The 17,855-nt window shown below is 43.7% G+C and overlaps 1 protein-coding gene across 1 annotated transcript; it reads left to right on the top strand.

Moving 5' to 3' along the window:
* The first annotated feature begins 1,732 nt into the window (after positions 1 to 1,732).
* Positions 1,733 to 5,339, top strand: TOB1 (transducer of ERBB2, 1). Its single transcript, XM_030208361.1, has 2 exons — positions 1,733 to 2,041; positions 3,739 to 5,339. The coding sequence occupies exon 2, from the start codon at positions 3,871 to 3,873 to the stop codon at positions 4,843 to 4,845; it is 975 nt and encodes a 324-aa protein (XP_030064221.1). The 5' UTR covers positions 1,733 to 2,041; positions 3,739 to 3,870; the 3' UTR covers positions 4,846 to 5,339.
* Positions 5,340 to 17,855: the final 12,516 nt, after the last annotated feature.

Below are 17,855 nucleotides of genomic sequence, written 5' to 3'. Positions count from 1 at the left end.
GACACAGAGAGCTGAGAGAGAGACAAAGAGAGCTGAGAAAGAGAAGAAGAGACTTAATGCTGATGTTCTACTTTGTTTGCTGGCAAATAAAGAAGATTACTCTCTCATTCTGGTGTGTGCTGTCTGACTCCTGAAGTATCATAAATTCATGCATCCATTCCTGCAACACTATGAGTCTTGCTGCTGCATTCTGAATCAACTGGAGCTGGTGCAGGCCCTTTGTAGTCAGACCATTGTATAGTGCATTGCAGTAATCCAGTCTTGATGTTACCATGGCATGCACAACTGGGATAAGATTTACCTTCTCGATGTATGTATACATAGTTCATTACTGGAGCCACAGCCCCAAAAGGTGCCAACTCTGCATGCTGTACACCCTCAATACAAGGGGTCCAGGTAAAACACAGATTCTAAGGGTAATTTGTGCAGCATTTAGCACCCCCAATCCTTTAGAAACACCAGCTCCTGTGCATGTCCTAGTATCCCTGCGCCATTATTTTCACAACAGTGTGGTGCAGGATGGCAGTGGCTATAAGCCACTACGGCTACTCTAGTAGGTTACCGTTAAACGCTTTAAACATCATCGTTGGTAAAAGCCTGTTAAAAATAAATAAGTTACATTACTATTAATAGTTTGAGACCTAAGGCTGTCTATTCTGCAGCAGGCGCGTTCCAACTTCCCACCAGCGCGTGACCCCCCTCCCCTCCTGGCCCTTTAAAGGTGAGAGCGCAGACACTTCTTTCATTCACCGCTTCTTTCTCCTCCTGGTTCCCTAAAACTTTGACGCATTCACCTTAGATACCAGGCAACCAATTAAAATGGCCGAAACGGACAGGCTAACCAATCAGAAATCGTTGCTACCTGTGAGTAATATTTTTAGCAGCTACGGCGGACGTCGTTCTTATCGGTAGAGAAAGGGGCGGCGGTGGGGCATGCGCGAGGTGTAGAAGGGCTAAAGAGACGAGAGTTGCATATCCTTCCGCAGTAGGCGTGCACTTGCTTATAGTCTTACTTGAGTCCAATTTTATCTAGCTGTTCTTGTGGGTTTAAAAAAAAAAATGTGTTTTCTTAACGTATGTATTTTGTATAGAGTATTATCTAGTTTCAAAGTCAGGTATTACAGATTTAAGTGTGAGGGTTTTTTTTTAAGTGGGTGTGTGGGAAATGCAGATAACTCTAGCTGCCTGGCATTTACGTTCGAGGCAGTCGGTACAGAAGTCAAGTGTCGAATGCGTCATTGCAGAATGACACCGTCCGAACGTCGAGGGGAATAACTGTAAACAAGCTAGCGTGAAAAAATAAAGAGTATCCAGTCCATGTTACCTCTTCCAAACCAACAACATGCATGCATTATATTAAAAATTGAAATAATTATAAAAGGAATTTGCGATTTATTTATTTATTTTTTTTGCAATGTCAATTGATGAGCGATGATTTCCATTCCGATTGCTGTTAGGGTGACACCACCCCTTCCGAAACGGTTCGTACCATTGGCGGATGGAATGTCGGCGGGCGGGCTTGCTGGCTGCAGTGACGTGTCGCCATCGTCAACCCCTGCGTCAAACCCTCGTCCGTGAGGGACGTCGCCAACCGACCAATAGAGAGGCGCATTGTGATGGGGGAAGGCGAGAGCTCTTCTGCCATTGGGTCACCCGCGTCGCTGCCCGCCTCCCCCTCCGTTGGAGCAATGGCGGACGGGCAGTATAAATAAGCTGCTTCTGACAGGAGCTGGAGCAGGAGTGTAAAGAACTCCCGGGGGGAGCCTTGCGCTGCTGGGGTGGGAAAAAGCAACAACAACAGCAAACAAAAATAAAAGAAATAAAGAAACCGTGTATCATAGAGAAGTTTAAGAACAAGCAAGCGTAAAAAAAAAAAAACCAAGACAAAAAGAGAAACAATAATAAAACTGGAATCTTTATTTGTGAAGCTGAAAGTTTGTACCAAACGAAACAAAATATTTATATGTTGTATATTGGTGAATTTTTATTATTTTTTGGTTTCATTTGCACTACTTCAAAACTGCTGTGAAGATCGATTTCTGTAAGTATTGTGCTGGGGGCGTCGTGTGCGGATACAGTTGGGGCAGTGGGGGAGGGGAGGCGAGAGTGTGGGGGAGGGGGAAGCGCGTATAGTGGGGGGAGGGGTGGGGTGGGGGGTTATAAGGGTAGAAATAGTTAACCTTGCAGTCACTAGTAGAAGAACCTGCCTGGCTTGTCCTCTTTTCTACAGATTATTAGTAATAATAACAACAACAACATTGTTTGGGGGAAAAACTCGTCAGGTAACTTCGATCTATGCGTGTATGATTTTTAATGACGCGGCTGTAAACGGTGCTGGTGGTTTTAGGGGTGGGGGGAGGGGGAGGATATCGTGTGCAATATGGCCTGGCCCGGGGCTGCTGTGTGTGTTCCCCGTCGAAGGCTTTAATGTACTCGTTTTGGCGCAGTTCGGCATTTTCACAGATGCACGTTTAATTACATCTGGATCTGTATTTTATTTTTTGTTAGGTCTTGCGCGTGATGTAACTAGGCGCTTTTACAAAAAACGTGGGAGTGGGAGAAAGCGATTAAACCGAGTGGTGCATTTGACAAGAGGAGGAGCTGCTGGTTGAGGCAGAAGGAGGAAAAACACAGGCCATTTTCTGGGAGGAGGGCAGGTTTCGTCTATTTAAATAAAAAAAATCCCGGCGGGGGATAAGGTTTCGTGCCAGGGGGAAGAAGGGGCCTGGCCCTTCGTTTTTTTTATTTTTAGGGGTCCCCCCGTGTTGTCCTGCGCTCAGCTTCTTTCTTTTGCCATTTCTGGCAGGGAACAGCTGTGGCTCTCTGGGTTTGTGAGCAGAAATTTAATGAGACCGAAACTGGGTTATTGTGCAACTGCGCTACTAGTCCTTATGAAAAGAATTTTAAGAGGGGGGGGGGGAGGGTTGTTTAGATGTATTAAAAAAAATGGAAATGGCCTTATTTTAAGAGCTTTCATGCCCCCCCCCCCTTCCTTCTCCCTTTTTTTTTTCATGACCATCTTGTGACGGGCCCCAGTTTGTTTTGGACGCCCTTTGTAGGGAGGGAGGAGGCATTTAACATTCTTTCCCCGTTATCATTGCACTATTTATGTAACTGATGGATTAATGTCGTTTGCTTTTACTTTAACCACTCCTAAATCGGCGTTTCATCGGGAGAGAAATAAGCAGGCTTTAATTTTTTTTTTTTTTTAAATACATTGAATATTCTTTTGCCCTTGATCTTTTCTTATCCCCACCCATTGCTGAACCAAGCTAACGTTTAAAGGTCGTATTAAGCAGGCTCCGAGATTGTCGCCTTGTAAAGGGGAAGGGGAATAATGCGGCAATAAAACAGGGTGGATTAGATTCATGAAGGGGAATAGTGATTCCGTTTTAGCATTTTTTCATAGCCCTGCTCTCTCAGGACACGTTTTACAGATTTAATGATCGTTTTTTTAAAATGCTGTAACATGATACGTCGTTGTTCAGTTGTTAAGATCATTTGAAGGGTGAAACACTGTATTTTTAGATATTTTTATGATGTACCATGTTATGCAAATTTTTAGCAGTATCTATTGAATGCATTATCGTTTTTGCTCTAGCGAACATAGCCTGCTTACTGCACATTGTCCTTGCGGTGGCTTTTGTTGTGAAGTATAAGCACCATTTTAGAGAATATAGGTCTAGAATATTTATTTTCTTTTCCTTATGTGGTGTGTTCACTTTTGTTTTCTTAAAGGAGCAAGAGCACTCAAGGTGAAGGATAGACCCAACTAAGAGCCAGCACTTTGAAATTTAGTTCCACTGTGTCATACTGAAGCTGTCTTTGAGTTGTCTTAGCTACACAACTTCACAACATTGCATTGCAGCTATGCAGCTTGAAATCCAAGTAGCACTCAATTTTATTATTTCATATTTGTACAATAAACTTCCTCGAAGACGAGTTAATATTTTTGGAGAAGAGTTGGAAAGACTTCTGAAGAAGAAATATGAAGGACACTGGTATCCAGACAAGCCATATAAAGGATCAGGGTTTAGATGTATTCATATAGGGGAGAAAGTGGACCCTGTAATAGAAGAAGCAGCCAAAGAGAGCGGTTTGGATATTGATGATGTTCGTGGAAATCTGCCTCAGGACCTCAATGTTTGGATCGACCCATTTGAAGTTTCATATCAAATTGGTGAAAAGGGACAGGTGAAAGTGCTTTACGTGGATGATAACAATAATGAAAGCGGATACGAGTTGGATAAAGAGATCAAGAACAGCTTTAACCCAGAGGCTCAGGTGTTTATGCCAATTAGTGACCCAGCCTCTTCAGTGTCTAGTTCTCCATCACCTTCCTTTGGCAATTCTGCGTCAGTAAGCCCTACATTCATGCCCCGATCCTCTCAGCCTTTAACCTTCACCACTGCCACTTTTGCTGCCACTAAGTTCGGTTCAACCAAAATGAAGAATAGTGGCCGTAACAATAAGATTGCACGCACTTCTCCAACCAACCTCGGCTTGAATGTGAATAACCTTTTGAAGCAGAAAGCCATTTCCTCCTCTGTGCACTCTCTGTATGGGCTTGGCCTGGGTAACCAGCAGCAACAGCAGAAGACTTCTGCCCTTTCTCCAAATGCCAAGGAGTTCATTTTCCCTAACCTCCAAGGTCAAAGCAGTGGAAATGGAATATTCCCAGGTGATAGCCCTGTTAACCTCAATCCTCTCCAGTACAGTAATGCCTTTGATATGTTTGCAACCTATGGTGGTCTCAATGAGAAATCATTCATGGATGGCTTGAATTTTAGCTTAAACAACATGCAGTATTCTAACCAGCAATTCCAGCCAGTCATGGCCAACTAAAGAACTGTTCTGCTCAAATGTATTGTACAAGTTAAAAATGCACGAGCCCAAGGGTGTGTTTTGATCCCTTGAGAATTTTTTTCCTAAAGCTTGTAGTAGGGAAACATTCAAGCTTGGTTACATAAACATGCAGCATTTTTTCTTTTGCCAGCCAAGCACAAAAGTTATTTTATACTTAATACATTTTAAAGTGTACTCTCAAATACGGCCTCTTACAGTATTTAAAATTTAGCAAGGACGGCTGATTTTTTTTTTTAAATTAGCACTAATAAAGTGGGTTTATTGGTCTTTTTCTAATTGTATAATTTAATTTAGTACAGAGTTTGTAAAATATCAGAGTATATATATTGTTTCTATGACATGGTATTGCATTTATATCTTTTTACTACTTCAGTGATCTGTGACAGCTGCAACAGCTTTGTTTTTTTTACTGAAATTGTAAAATATCCATCTTTAAGACATCAACTATTACAAAAGAGAAAAAAAAAATTGTGTACAGAATATTCCTTAGTGGTGAAATTAAAAATTTAGGAATATTTCCTTTTTCAAGAACATGAGAGTTGTATTTTCTGTTAAGAACTTAAAAAAGATTTTTGCTATATATTATGGAAAAATGTAATCGTAAATATTAATTTTGTACCTACATTGTGCAATACTTGATACAAATGTTATAAAGTATTTTAAGTCAGTGTCTTACATGTTAAGATTTACTGAAATAGTTTATATTAAGTTTGTATTAAAATTTTTAAAAATTATATACTCGTTGTGGGTCTTTTGTTAGTCTTAGTGCTGTGTAGTGATATTTTTTTTAAAATCTTAAATCACCTGTAAGGAACATTGTCTTACAGATTAAAGCAGTAACTATGTTTCATTGTACATTGGAGAGATGTTTGAACATCTGTGTTATAGAAGCACAGTTTTAATTATTGGTGCAACTGTGTTCTGAAGTTCCATTCTTTACATTTATCTAGCTCAGGTGAGGAACCTTTTTTTAATTGGGAGGCCACATTACATTTTAAGAGGGCTTTCTTAAAGTTGTATTGCAGATTGCATAAGTGTGTACATTTAGTACATATACACAAAAAAAGTACATACCACAAATTTTTGGTCCAAAAATGGGGATCGGTTTATATTCTGTTTCAGCCCCCTCTACTTCCTATGGTTACCGGCGTTTTTTTTTTTGCTCCACCCGCAGCAGTTACCAAATTTTACTCGCAGGTCTGAGGTCTACTTCTGCTGCCGCTGACAAAAGCTATGTGCTGAGCTGGTGTAGGGCTTTGTGCATCTGCACATAGTACTGAAGGCCTTGCACTGTCCAAGCACATAGCTTTGTCAGCGGCAGCAGAAGGAGATAGGACCTGCAAGTAAAACCCGGTTCTACATCAGCCTAGCAGGCAGCTTTGTTTGCGGTAGCTGAAGTAGATCCGACCTGTGAGTAAAATCCGGTAACCGCAGGGGGAACGAGGGAAATTCTGTGGGAGTGTGGAGTACAAAATGTCTGTCATTGGGGGTGGAAGGCAGTTACCTTTTATACTGAATATAACCTTCCCCCCCCCCCCCCCCGTTTATATTAATGTCCCCCCCCCCCCTTTTGGGTGGGGGGAACTTGGTTTATTTTTGAGTATATACAGTATATATTTAGATTTCTTTATTGAGAAAAAGAATAGAAAACATACTTTTGTATAACTAGTGTTTATGAAAGCAAAAAACTGGGAGGAAGAGAATAAGTAATTGAGGCCCTTTTACTAAAGTTTAGTGTGCGCTAAATACTGCTCATTCTATTTTTATACCTATGGGTTATGTGGCACTTAATGCACGCTAAGCTTTAGTAAAAGGGCACCTAAATTAGTGTAAACAAAGACAAAACTCCAAGAGTGAGTCTGTGTAATACATCAGAATTAAAACAAAACTAAGGGACCCTAAATTTTACTAAAGCTTAGCTTGAGTTATCTGCATTAGGGCCCGTTTTATTTCTATGGGCCTTGCTGCAGATAACTCGAGCTAAGCTTTAGTAAGATCTCCAGTGTGCGCTAATGGCTAAGAAGCTTATTTTATACCTATGGGCGGCTTAGCATTTAGTGTGTGTGACTAACAGTGCCCAAACCAATTATAAAATACACATAAACACAAGAGAACAAAGGATCTTAAAAAAATAAGAAAGTACATGCTATTTATAATATGCAACAAGAAATGACCTATAATTGCAGGCTACTCTTAGTTATTTAATTTAAATAACTGAAAATTAAAAAGATTGAGAAATAGTTTGAATAATTGGTTAAAATATTTCAGGTACTGAATATATAATATAGAGATGTATTTTCAAAGCACTTAGACTTACAAAGTTGCATACTAACCTGTGGCACGTTGTAAAATGAGCCCCATAATGTAATAAAACTTTTAACGTGTTGCAGTTTTTAACATTATCAAATGAAGTCTTCATCGATTGTCTGCCTCATGGCCCACTGTATCTCCCTTTCATACCTCTCTTCTCCTGCCGCAGCAACAGCAGAGTTTAACAGCATCATGCACTGTAGAACTTTCATGCCCTGTGCCACTGAAGATCCTGCTGTCCCACCCCATACTACAGTAGAGAGTGATATGGGGGAGGGGGCAGGATGGCAGGGCTATAGCGGCGTAGGAGCATAAAGGCTCTGGTGCTTAATACTTTCTTCGATGATATCTTCACAACACTTTGTGTTTCTATATTATATCAAGCTAAACTAGAAGTCACAATAGACCACAGGGGCCCCACTGCTGACCTAGCTCTTTCTTCAAAGATCATTTTATAGTGCTTTAAGGAGCCTGTTTTGTTTCTGAGCATCAGTTGTGTCAATGTTAATTTGGAGAAGCAATTGTTGCTCTATTAAGGACAATACAACTCATCCGAATGGAGTGGAATCCTCTATATAGGTGACAGCATTCTGTTCTTGGAGTAGGCCAATATTTTTCACTTCAAAGCCTGGAGGGTAGCGGTAGCTGCCATTGATCTTAAGTGTGGCCCCCTGATTCTTCTCCCATATACAATCTGCATTCCATCAACCTTGTCTGAAGACCTGCTGCTGGGATTACATCTATAATGTTTTTCTGTTTTGTGCCTGCTGTGTTAACTCTCAAGTTTGAACTGTGTAGTTTTCTAAACTTTTGTACTTCTGAGACTGAAAGAGCAGTGAAGGGATCAGGGCACTGTGCAGAAACTCACGGAAGAGTCACGTGGTGCTACAAGAGAATTGAAAAGCTGGTTGAGGCCAAACCGCCTCTGCAGAAAGTATAGGGGGAATTTAAAGAACTGGGGAGGGGGAGGAGGTCCAACTTGAAATGGTTGAGGATAGAGAGAGAGTGGTGGGTTGAACTGAGACTACATGGGGTTTTGTTGGAGAAGAAGACGTAGGAGAGGAGCTGGCGGAGAGGATAAGCATAAAGGAATCCTGTGCCGAAGGAATGGATCCTCAGGAGCTTAGTCAAGCTCGGGAGGCGGGGCTGGTGGTTGGGAGGCGGGGATAGGGCTGGGCAGACTTATACGGTCTGTGCCAGAGCCGGTGGTGGGAAGCGGGACTGGTGGTTGGGAGGCGGGGTTTAGTGCTGGACAGACTTGTACGGTCTGTGCCAGAGCCGGTGGTTGGGAGGCAGGGCTGGTGGTGGGGAGGTGAGGATAGTGCTGGGCAGACTTATACGGTCTGTGTCTGTGCCAGAGCTGGTGGTTGGGAGGCGGGGATAGTGCGGGGCAGACTTATACGGTCTGTGCCAGAGCCGGTGGTTGGGAGGCGGGGCCAGTGGTTGGGAGGCGGGGATAGTGCTGGGCAGACTTATACGGTCTGTGCCCTGAAGAGCACAGGTACAAATCAAAGTAGGGTATACACAAAAAGCAGCAAATATGAGTTATCTTGTTGGGCAGACTGGATGGACCGTGCAGGTCTTTTTCTGCCGTCATCTACTATGTTACTATGTGGAGGTGATAGGCAGGAGGTGGTATGGCTAGAGAATATGAATGGGGGGTTATGAATGTAGGGCAAGAGAGTGCAGAAGATTATACTTTGTTTTAGTTACATGAGTCATTACCGGCATAATTCTATATATGGCACTCAAAATTGCATGTGGATGTTTGGTCACAGGCCAAATTTTTGCCTGTAATTTAATTGAATAACAAACCAATTACTGCTGATAATTGGGTACTAATTATCAATGCTAATTGGCATTAATTAAAATGTGCATGTGCGTCTTTAGGTGGGATCTGTGTGTAAATTTTAGATGTGGATATGAAAAGGGGTCATTCCTGGGAGATTGGCTCATAATTTAGGCATGAGAATTTGCACCAGGTTTTTTGTGGTGTAAATCCTTGCGCCTAAAATTGGGTGCATGCAGATTTCAGCACCAAACGCTGTTCTATAAATGGTGCCCATCTCTAAATGATACTTTATAGAATAGTACTTAGTGGGAAATTTTATCAGCGCTGATTTTTCAGCACTATATTTAGAATTTTGGCCAAAATGTGCATAAGCAGCTAGGTTGATCAGATCATCATAGGAGACCTATGTCATCGAAGGGGGGAATTCTTTCCACCCCCCTCTTGCTCAGTGTGCTGTTAGCTTTGTCTGACAACAATTTTTGCTCAAAGATTGAGATTTTTTTTTGTTGTTGACAAAGTAGCCCCCACTGGAAAAATAGTGAAGATCGCTGGAGTAGGACAGAGAAAGTACCTGCATATAATAAACCGCTTTGGGTGTACCCACAGAAAGGCAGGTATATCAAAATCCCTTAAAAATCATCCATTAACACGGTGGTTCCCAAAACCTGGTCCTGGAGGCAACCAGTGGAGGCAGTGCATGCAAATCTCTCATGAATATTCATTGTGGATATCCCAAAAACCTGACTGGCTGGAGTGCCTCCAGGACCAGGTTTGGGAACCACTGCATTAACAATTCAAAGGGTTTTTTCAGTTCTACTTTGTTAGCTTCAGTACAATAGATTGTCCTAATACTATAGATATTATTAAATTATATCAAGTGCATAGTGTAAAGCAGCCAGATTCACATTTTGAATAGCTGCTGCTATATCCTAAATAATAAAAACAGGTCTGGATTAGTGTTTGGGAATATTAAACATTTGATCACAATGTGGCATCTTAATGCAGCTTGTTAATGCTTTCTCGGTCCTAGTAATGTGCTTTAAAATACATTTCCTGAATAGTTATAGGTTCTTAAAAGGTTGTGTGAACAGCTGAGAACCTGTTTACTAATACATTTTAAGCTATGCTCATGTACCAGCTTTCCAGCTGCTGCAAACTGTCTCAGCTTTGCTTATTGTAAAGTGATTTAAGTAGGTAGAAGCCTTTCTTGCCCGCTTAAGTGCTCCCCACTGCCTAAGTGGGGATATTCAGCTGCACTTAACCAGAGAGCTGTTGAATATCCCCACAGACTGCCCAACCAGAAAGTGGACAGGTCAGGGATGGCATTGGGGAGGAGTCCAGGGTTATGCGGGTGCTGGCAATATTCAGCGCCAGCACCCATGTAGCCAAGTGGCCTAATTTAGGAAAGCTCAAAAGCCAATTTGAACTGGCTTAGCGATCACGGTATCTAGCGACGAATGTGCCAAAGCCCACTGCGACTTGTTTACTGCATTCGCAAATGTGGAACGAAAATGCTTTGCAAATGTATTGTAATTAGGTGGTTCTCATTTAAATGAAGGCAACGCACGATGCACAGCCATTTATGGGAAATGCACATAAAGGTCTGCACACCTTTAACGTGATATATTTAACGGGTTCTCAGGGGCTGCCGGTAACTAGAGACATGTCATCTGCCTTCATAACACGTTCATAAAGTGCGTGCATAAGCCCTGTTGACGTATTTATATGTGTGTGTGTGCTTGCGTGCACATCTGTGTTGGAGAAGCCATGGCTGCACATGGTCCCCGTGGGAGAAAGCCCAGCTTTCTAAACTTTTACTAAATCCAACTTTTCTAAATCCAAACTATCAGGAGAATCATATCATTACCTCCCTCTTCTTTCATCTCTTTAACACCCTTAGAGATATAATACAAATTAGACTCAACAAAACAATTATAATTGGGGAGCTGAAGAATATCTCTTAAGTATTATTTAACCTGAAGGGCCAGGAGAAGACTGCAGAAGACAAACACAAATAGGAATGGACCATGGCCTCATCTCTCTGCATTCCCCTTGCATATCCAGCATTCCTATCTGAAATTAGGAACCTCCCCCCTCAAAATAATTTGTGCAGCCAACAGAAAAGACAACAGCCACCTCCCTCCTTTCTGTCCCTCTACCAATGCAAAACATGGACAAAATAGTAGAAATCGAGAAAGATCTGCTTACGAGTGATGTCTATCTCAGACGCCCAGGACACACGTCGATGATGCAATCTTTTTAGACATGCGTACAACTGCTACAACACTTGCTGTGCGCTTAGCAGATGACTATTGTGCGCATGTATTTGTTACACTGCTACCAGGGATTTCAACAGGTTAGCGAGACTTTCATGCATCCACCTTTGTACTACCGCACGGCTCATTTGCATGCGATTTTTTTTGAGCATCCGTCGTTTTTTTCAGAATCGGTATCTTGTAACCTGCACCTTTAAGTTTTCGGTTCTTCTAAGTTTCTTTCATGCATCTGCTCCTTAACCTCTCTAATACCCCCACCCAGCTGCAATGCCCTAAGTCCTTCCCCTCCTGCTGAATGAACCTCCTGCCCCCACCCCTGATGTCTAGGTAGGTCCCTCCGGGCCTACCTGTCTCCCTGGTGTTCCAGTGGGAATCATTGGGGGCAGGAGCGCAGTCCCCTTATGGCTGCCTGTCAAAATGTCTGCTGTGACCACTCGTATAACCATCTTGCAGTACTGCGAGCTGCCATGAAAAATTGCAGCAGACATTTTGAAATGGAGCCATGAGGGAGCTGCACTCCTGCCCCCAAGGACCCCTGCTGGACCACCAGGGAGACTGGTAGGCATGGGAGGGGCCTACCTAGACATGGGGGGTGGGGGTGGGGTTCATTTTGGGGAAGAGGGGAGGGGGTATTAGAAAGGTTGGGAGGGGGATTGGGAGGGATTTAGGAACAAAAAATAGTTATGTGGAGGCTGGCCAGCATCCAAATATTCTCTTATGTGGCCCTGGCTAAATATCAGCCGGGCTCACATAAGCTCCGGCACCCAGTCCGCCCACATTTAGCCCCCAAATATCGGGGGCTAATTTAGCCGACAACGGTCAGCATTTAATAAAATGCTGACCATCGCTGGCTGAATATCAGGGGTTTGTCTTTCCGATTTCATAAGAGTTCCGCAAACTTTGATTTATAATAGCAATATGATCTTTCATGGAGTCTACTGCCCCAACTCACAGTAAACTGATCCTTTGCAATAAGGTACTTTCCTAAATTAACTGGGTTCATTTTGGCAAAGCTACTTCAATATTCCTTCAAGTTGATTTATCAAACAGGCCAGTTTAAAGATAACTTTGCTACTGCATATACATTTCTGATCATGAGCACGCTTCACTTTTGCAGTGTTAAGCCACCATAAGGGAAAAAAATGGTTGAACATTTTTAGCACTAACAAATTCAGTGGGTTGAGTTACTGCAATCCCTGGTGACATAAAGAACACAGCTGTTCTAGTGTTTCATCAAATCGTATTGGGCATCACTGCCTAATGCCGATACTATTTTTTTTAAATGTGTTATTGTTGAAGAAGACATGATTTGCATTATACTTTGACAAACAAGATCTAGAGAAAAAATAATCCCTGGGTGGAGGTAGACTGTGTAGCACAGCTAATGTATTAATGATTCGCTTTTGAAAACCTGAGTTTTATAGCCAGTTTATTACATCTGCAATGAAATAAACTAGATACGGATGTATCTTTTACTGGTGTAGCTAGCCCTTTTCCCAAAAGAGCAGTGAGGATTAGGATAGGTCCGAATGTGATACGGTATGAGGACTTTGTATTGTATTCTGCGTGACAGTGCTTTTCATAAGCTCAAAAATGATTTTCAAACCTAAAAATAGAATTTGTCATTAAGCTGGATCTAGAACGTGTCAGCTTCACAGAACAGTATAAAACACTTGTCTCATTTGCTCAGTATGTGTGATTTTGATAAATGCATTAAAAGTGAAGTAATACATTAAAAAAAAAAATCAGTTGACAGTATGGGTAATTAGAAGTCTATCGGAAAGGTTCTCTCCAGAGCTTTCTTGTTGCGATCACCATTGTGTTTCCTTTGGCGCTAGGAAAAAAGCCACTTTTAACCTCTTAAATAGTCTATTTCTGTAAATATTCTTCAAACGCTAGGGCTTTTTACTTTAATAGTGAATGGATGAACGCCCAATTTTCTCATCTTAACTTGGTGTGTGCCCATCCTCTCCTGCCCCAACTATACCATGTTTTACTTGGAGCAACAAGTAAACAGCTCAAATGTGGAGCCCCATCCTTAGTTACAATTAATTGTTAATTAAGGTGACCTTGAACTAAGATGTTAGCAAGTGCTAAGCCCATTTCTTATCACATGAGATTTTCTCTCATGCTCTTTTCTTTATTCTTTTTGCAAGTCCCGTGCTAATTTTTCCATTAGTGGGCGTAACTTGCAAAAAAAAAAAAAAAAGAATACGGAAGCACTTAACATCTCCTATTTAAGAGCGCTAAGTGCTCCTGCATTAACTCAGCATTAGCTCGTTACCCCCAAATTCTATAAAAATTGCCCACGCAAAATTTTGGGGGGGCATGTGTCAAATTTGAGTGCATAATTTAATTCCATAACTAGCCAATTAGTGCCAATAATTGGCTTTTTAACAAGCAATTATTGGCACAAATTAAATTTAATTAGAACTTACACGTGTAAATTTTAGCCTAAATTTTAAGAGCAGCCCAAAAAAGGGGCACGGAAATGGCAGGGTCCTGGGCATTTCAGGGCATATCGGGGGGCGTGGTTTTGAGGTACATATAGAATATGGGGGTTTTATGTGAAACAGTGGAGTAGCCACAGGTGGACCTGGCTGGGCCGGGGCCCACCCACTTAGGGCTCAGGCCTAGGGTTACCATATGTCCGGATTTACCCGGACATGTCCTCTTTTTGAACTAAGTTCTGTAACGTGGCTAACACGTGAAAGGGATCTAAAACTGGCTTACAAAAATGGCCACTACCTCATGGACTACCGGAAACAAAACAGGGCACACTCTGACCCAGTAAGCAGGGGGAAAAGCACCATGGGAGTAGAGCCTACCAACTATTTGCCACAAGCTAGTGGAATCACGGAGCCCAATACCCTACACTCACCACAATGCATTGCTGATGTGACTCGGCAGTGCGCATAACAGAAAAGGTGTCACACTCACCCGAGAGCCACATCAGAACCAGGGAAAGGCTGTCACAGGATAGAACACATTCTGCTGTCATGGAGGTGGGTATGGCATTTGAGGCTGGCTTAGAGGCTGGAAAAAAAGTTATTAAAGTGGGGTTTTTTTGGTGGGAGGGGGTTAGTGACCACTGGGGGAGTCTGGGGAGGTCATCCCCGATTCCCTCCAGTGGTCATCTGGTCAGTTGGGGCACTTTTTGGGACCTGTTCGTGAAAAAAAAGGGTCCAAAAAAAGTGACCCAAAATCGCGGTAAAAACGCCTTTTTTTTTCGATTATCAGCTAAAGACGCCCATCTCTCCTCGGCCAATAACCACGCCCCAGTTCCACCTTCACCACGCCTCCGACACGGCCCCGTCAACTTTACCCGTTACTGATTTGGGTGCCCACGGGAGAAAGACGCCCATCTCCCGATTTGGGTTGCAATATAGGCGTTTTTCTCTTTCGATTATAAGCAGGATAGGCTGCTTCATCTTTCTCCGTGGATAATGTGTAATGCCATGCTCTCTAGTAAAACCTCCAACTGTTCAACAGCACTAGAAAGAGAGACTAAAAATAGTTTTGTTTTTAGTGAGAGTAGACGTCATTGCAGCAATATGACTGTAGGCTGGGATCCTTATAGGGATACTTAGGTTAGGAGAAACTTCCTTCCATGACACTGATTTGCTGGACCAGAGGTTTAAGCAAGAGCTCTGTTAATAAAACATGACCACTTTGTACTCATTTGTTCCAAATGCCAGAAGGCCTGAGCTAGGTTACATCATTTTCTATATAATGGAAGTGGAAAATGTTTTTACCTATTCTGTGCAGATGTTGTGAACCTGAGAAACAAACTTGCAGTTAGTGACTAGTTGAGACGGATTGAAAAATCCCTACTGTAGTGTCAGCCAAACGAAATGTTCAGTTCATCCTAACCAACCTGATTGGGATAGGAGAATTTTATAGGGACACACTTTCTTCTATTTCACTAATTTAAGGGCATTGAATTCATGGAATGACCTCCCGGTAGAGGTGGTGGCGACAAAGCCTGTATCTGAATTCAAGCAAGCTTGGGACGAATACATAGGATCTCGAAGGGAGAAGAAGGGAGAGTAGATGGCACGGATGGGCAGACTGGATAGGCCATATGGCAGGGGTTCCAAAACTTTTTTCAGTTTGTGACCCCCCCCCCAGACCACATGGGTCTCTGCAGCACCTCCCCAGATACATGGGTCTCTGTACCCCCCTCCCCTCCAGCCACATAGGTCTCCGCATCCCCCAGGCCACATAGGTCTCAACACCCTCTCCACATAGGTCTCCCTTTCCCTGCAGCCCCCTCTAACACCAGCACACCTTTTCCAAATCCAGCATTGCTCCTACCTTCCTTCCTGTAGGTCCAGGATCCCCCCCCCACCACATAGGTCTCCCTTTCCCTTTCCCTGTAGCTCCCTCCTCTCATACCAGCACACCTTCCCCAAATCCAGCATCGCTCCTACCTTCCTTCCTGTAGGTCCAGGATCACTGCTGCTTCCTTCTCCTTCCCCCGCCACCGCTGCGGTGCTTGCAGCTTACATTTTCGGGCCATCCGCAATTCACACAGGCTGGCGCCCTGGGGCCTTCCCAGTCTGCCGCGTCCGGCCCTCTCTGATGCAGCTTCCTGTTGCAAGGGCCGGGCGCGGCAGAGGGAAGTCCCTGCAGTGCCTGTGTGAATCGCGGACGGCCCAAAAATGTCAGCTGCAAGCACCGCAGCGGTGGTGGGGGAAGAAGCAGGAAGTGGCAGATGCTGGACCTGCGGGAGGGGAAAGTAGGGAGGGATGCTCTGCGGAACCCCTGAGAGTTTGCTGCAGCGTACCAGGGTGCCGTGGCGGACAGTCTGGGAACTGCTGCCATATGATGACTTCCCTATGAAGAAAGACTAAGGAGGCTAGGGCTTTTCAGCTTGGAGAAGAGACGGCTGAGAGGAGACATGATAGAGGTATATAAAATAATGAGTGGAGTGGAACAGGTGGATGTGAAGCGTCTGTTCACGCGTTCCAAAAATACTAGGACTAGGGAGCATGCGATGAAACTACAGTGTAGTAAATTTAGAACAAATCAGAGGTTATCAACAGAAATCAAACAAAATAAAACTTGGAAAAGAAAATAAGATGATACCTTTTTTATTGGACATAACTTAATACATTTCTTGATTAGCTTTCGAAGGTTGCCCTTCTTCCTCAGATCGGAAATAAGCAAATGTGGTAGCAGATAGTATATATGAGAGAAACATCAAAGCATTACTTTGACAGTCTGACAGAGTGGGAGGGTGGGGGTATGCATGGGGACATCAAAGCATTTCATTGATATTCTAACAGAATGGGTGTTGGTAGGTGAGAGGAGGGTAATAAACAGAGAAATACAGCTTTATGTTTTACTAGTAAAAAAGGCCCGTTTCTGACACAAATGAAACGGGCGCTAGCAAGGTTTTCCTTGGAGTGTGTATGTTTGGGAGAGTGTTTGTGAGAGTGACTGTTTGAGAGTCAGAGTGAAAGTGTGAGTGTGTGAGAGAGAGAGTGAGTCTGGGTGTGAGTGTGTTTGTGAGAGAGTGTGTGTGTGAGAATGAGAGTGTGTGCAAGTGTGTATGTGAGACACAGTGTGAGAGAGAGTGTGTGTGTGTGGGCGAGAGAGAGAGTGTGTGTGACACAGATTCTCTGTGAGAGTGAGTGTATGAGACCAAGCGAGTGTGTGAGTGACTGTGTGGCACATAGAGAGTGAATGTGATACAGTGTGAGACAGAGTGTGTGACAGTGAGAGTCAGAAAGACATTGTATATGAGAGAGAGAGTGTGAGCAATTCCCCTCTCTCCCTGAGCCCTGCCCTCCCAATCCATGGCCATCCATGTTTCTCTGTCACCTGCCCCTCCATTCATCCCTATACAGCATTTCCCTCTCTGCCTGAGGCCTGCCCTGCAATCCATATCCATCCATGCCCATCTGTCCCCTCCATTCATCCCTATCCAGCAATTCCCCTCTCCCTGAGTCCTGCCCTTCCAATCCATGCCCATCCATGCTCCTCTGTCACCTGGCCCCTCCATTTTTCCCTATCCAGCATTTCCCCTCTCTGCCTGAGGCCTGTCCTGCAATCCATATCCATCCATGCCCATCTGTCCCCTCCATTCATCCCTATGCAGCAATTCCCCTCTCCCTGAGTCCTGCCCTTCAATCCATGCCCATCCATGCTCCTCTGTCACCTGGCCCCTCCATTTTTCCCTATCCAGCATTTCCCCTCTCTGCCTGAGGCCTGCCCTGCAATCCATATCCATCCATGCCCATCTGTCCCCTCCATTCATCCCTATCCAGCAATTCCCCTCTCCCCGAGTCCTGCCCTTTCAATCCATGCCCATCCATGCTCCTCTGTCACCTGGCCCCTCCATTTTCCCTATCCAGCATTTCCCTCTCTGCCTGAGGCCTGCCCTGCAATCCATATCCATCCATGCCCATCTGTCCCCTCCATTCATCCCTATCCAGCAATTTCCCTCTCCCTGAGTCCTGCCCTTCCAATCCATGCTCATCTGTCACCTGGCCCCTCCATTTTTCCCTATCCAGCAATTGCCCTCTCTCCCTGAGGCCTGCCCTGCAATCCATATCCATCCATGCCCATCTGTCCCCTCTATTCATCCCTATCCAGCAATTTCC

Source organism: Microcaecilia unicolor, chromosome 6, assembly GCF_901765095.1.
Source record: "Microcaecilia unicolor chromosome 6, aMicUni1.1, whole genome shotgun sequence".
Lineage (NCBI taxonomy): Eukaryota > Metazoa > Chordata > Amphibia > Gymnophiona > Siphonopidae > Microcaecilia > Microcaecilia unicolor.
The sequence above is the reverse complement of the archived record's forward strand: the minus strand, read 5'-3'. Positions and strand labels throughout refer to the sequence as shown.

Coding starts and splice junctions, on each gene's coding strand:
- TOB1 (XM_030208361.1), top strand. CDS start 3,871: ATGCAGCTTGAAATCCAAGTAGCACTCAATTTTATTATTTCATATTTG.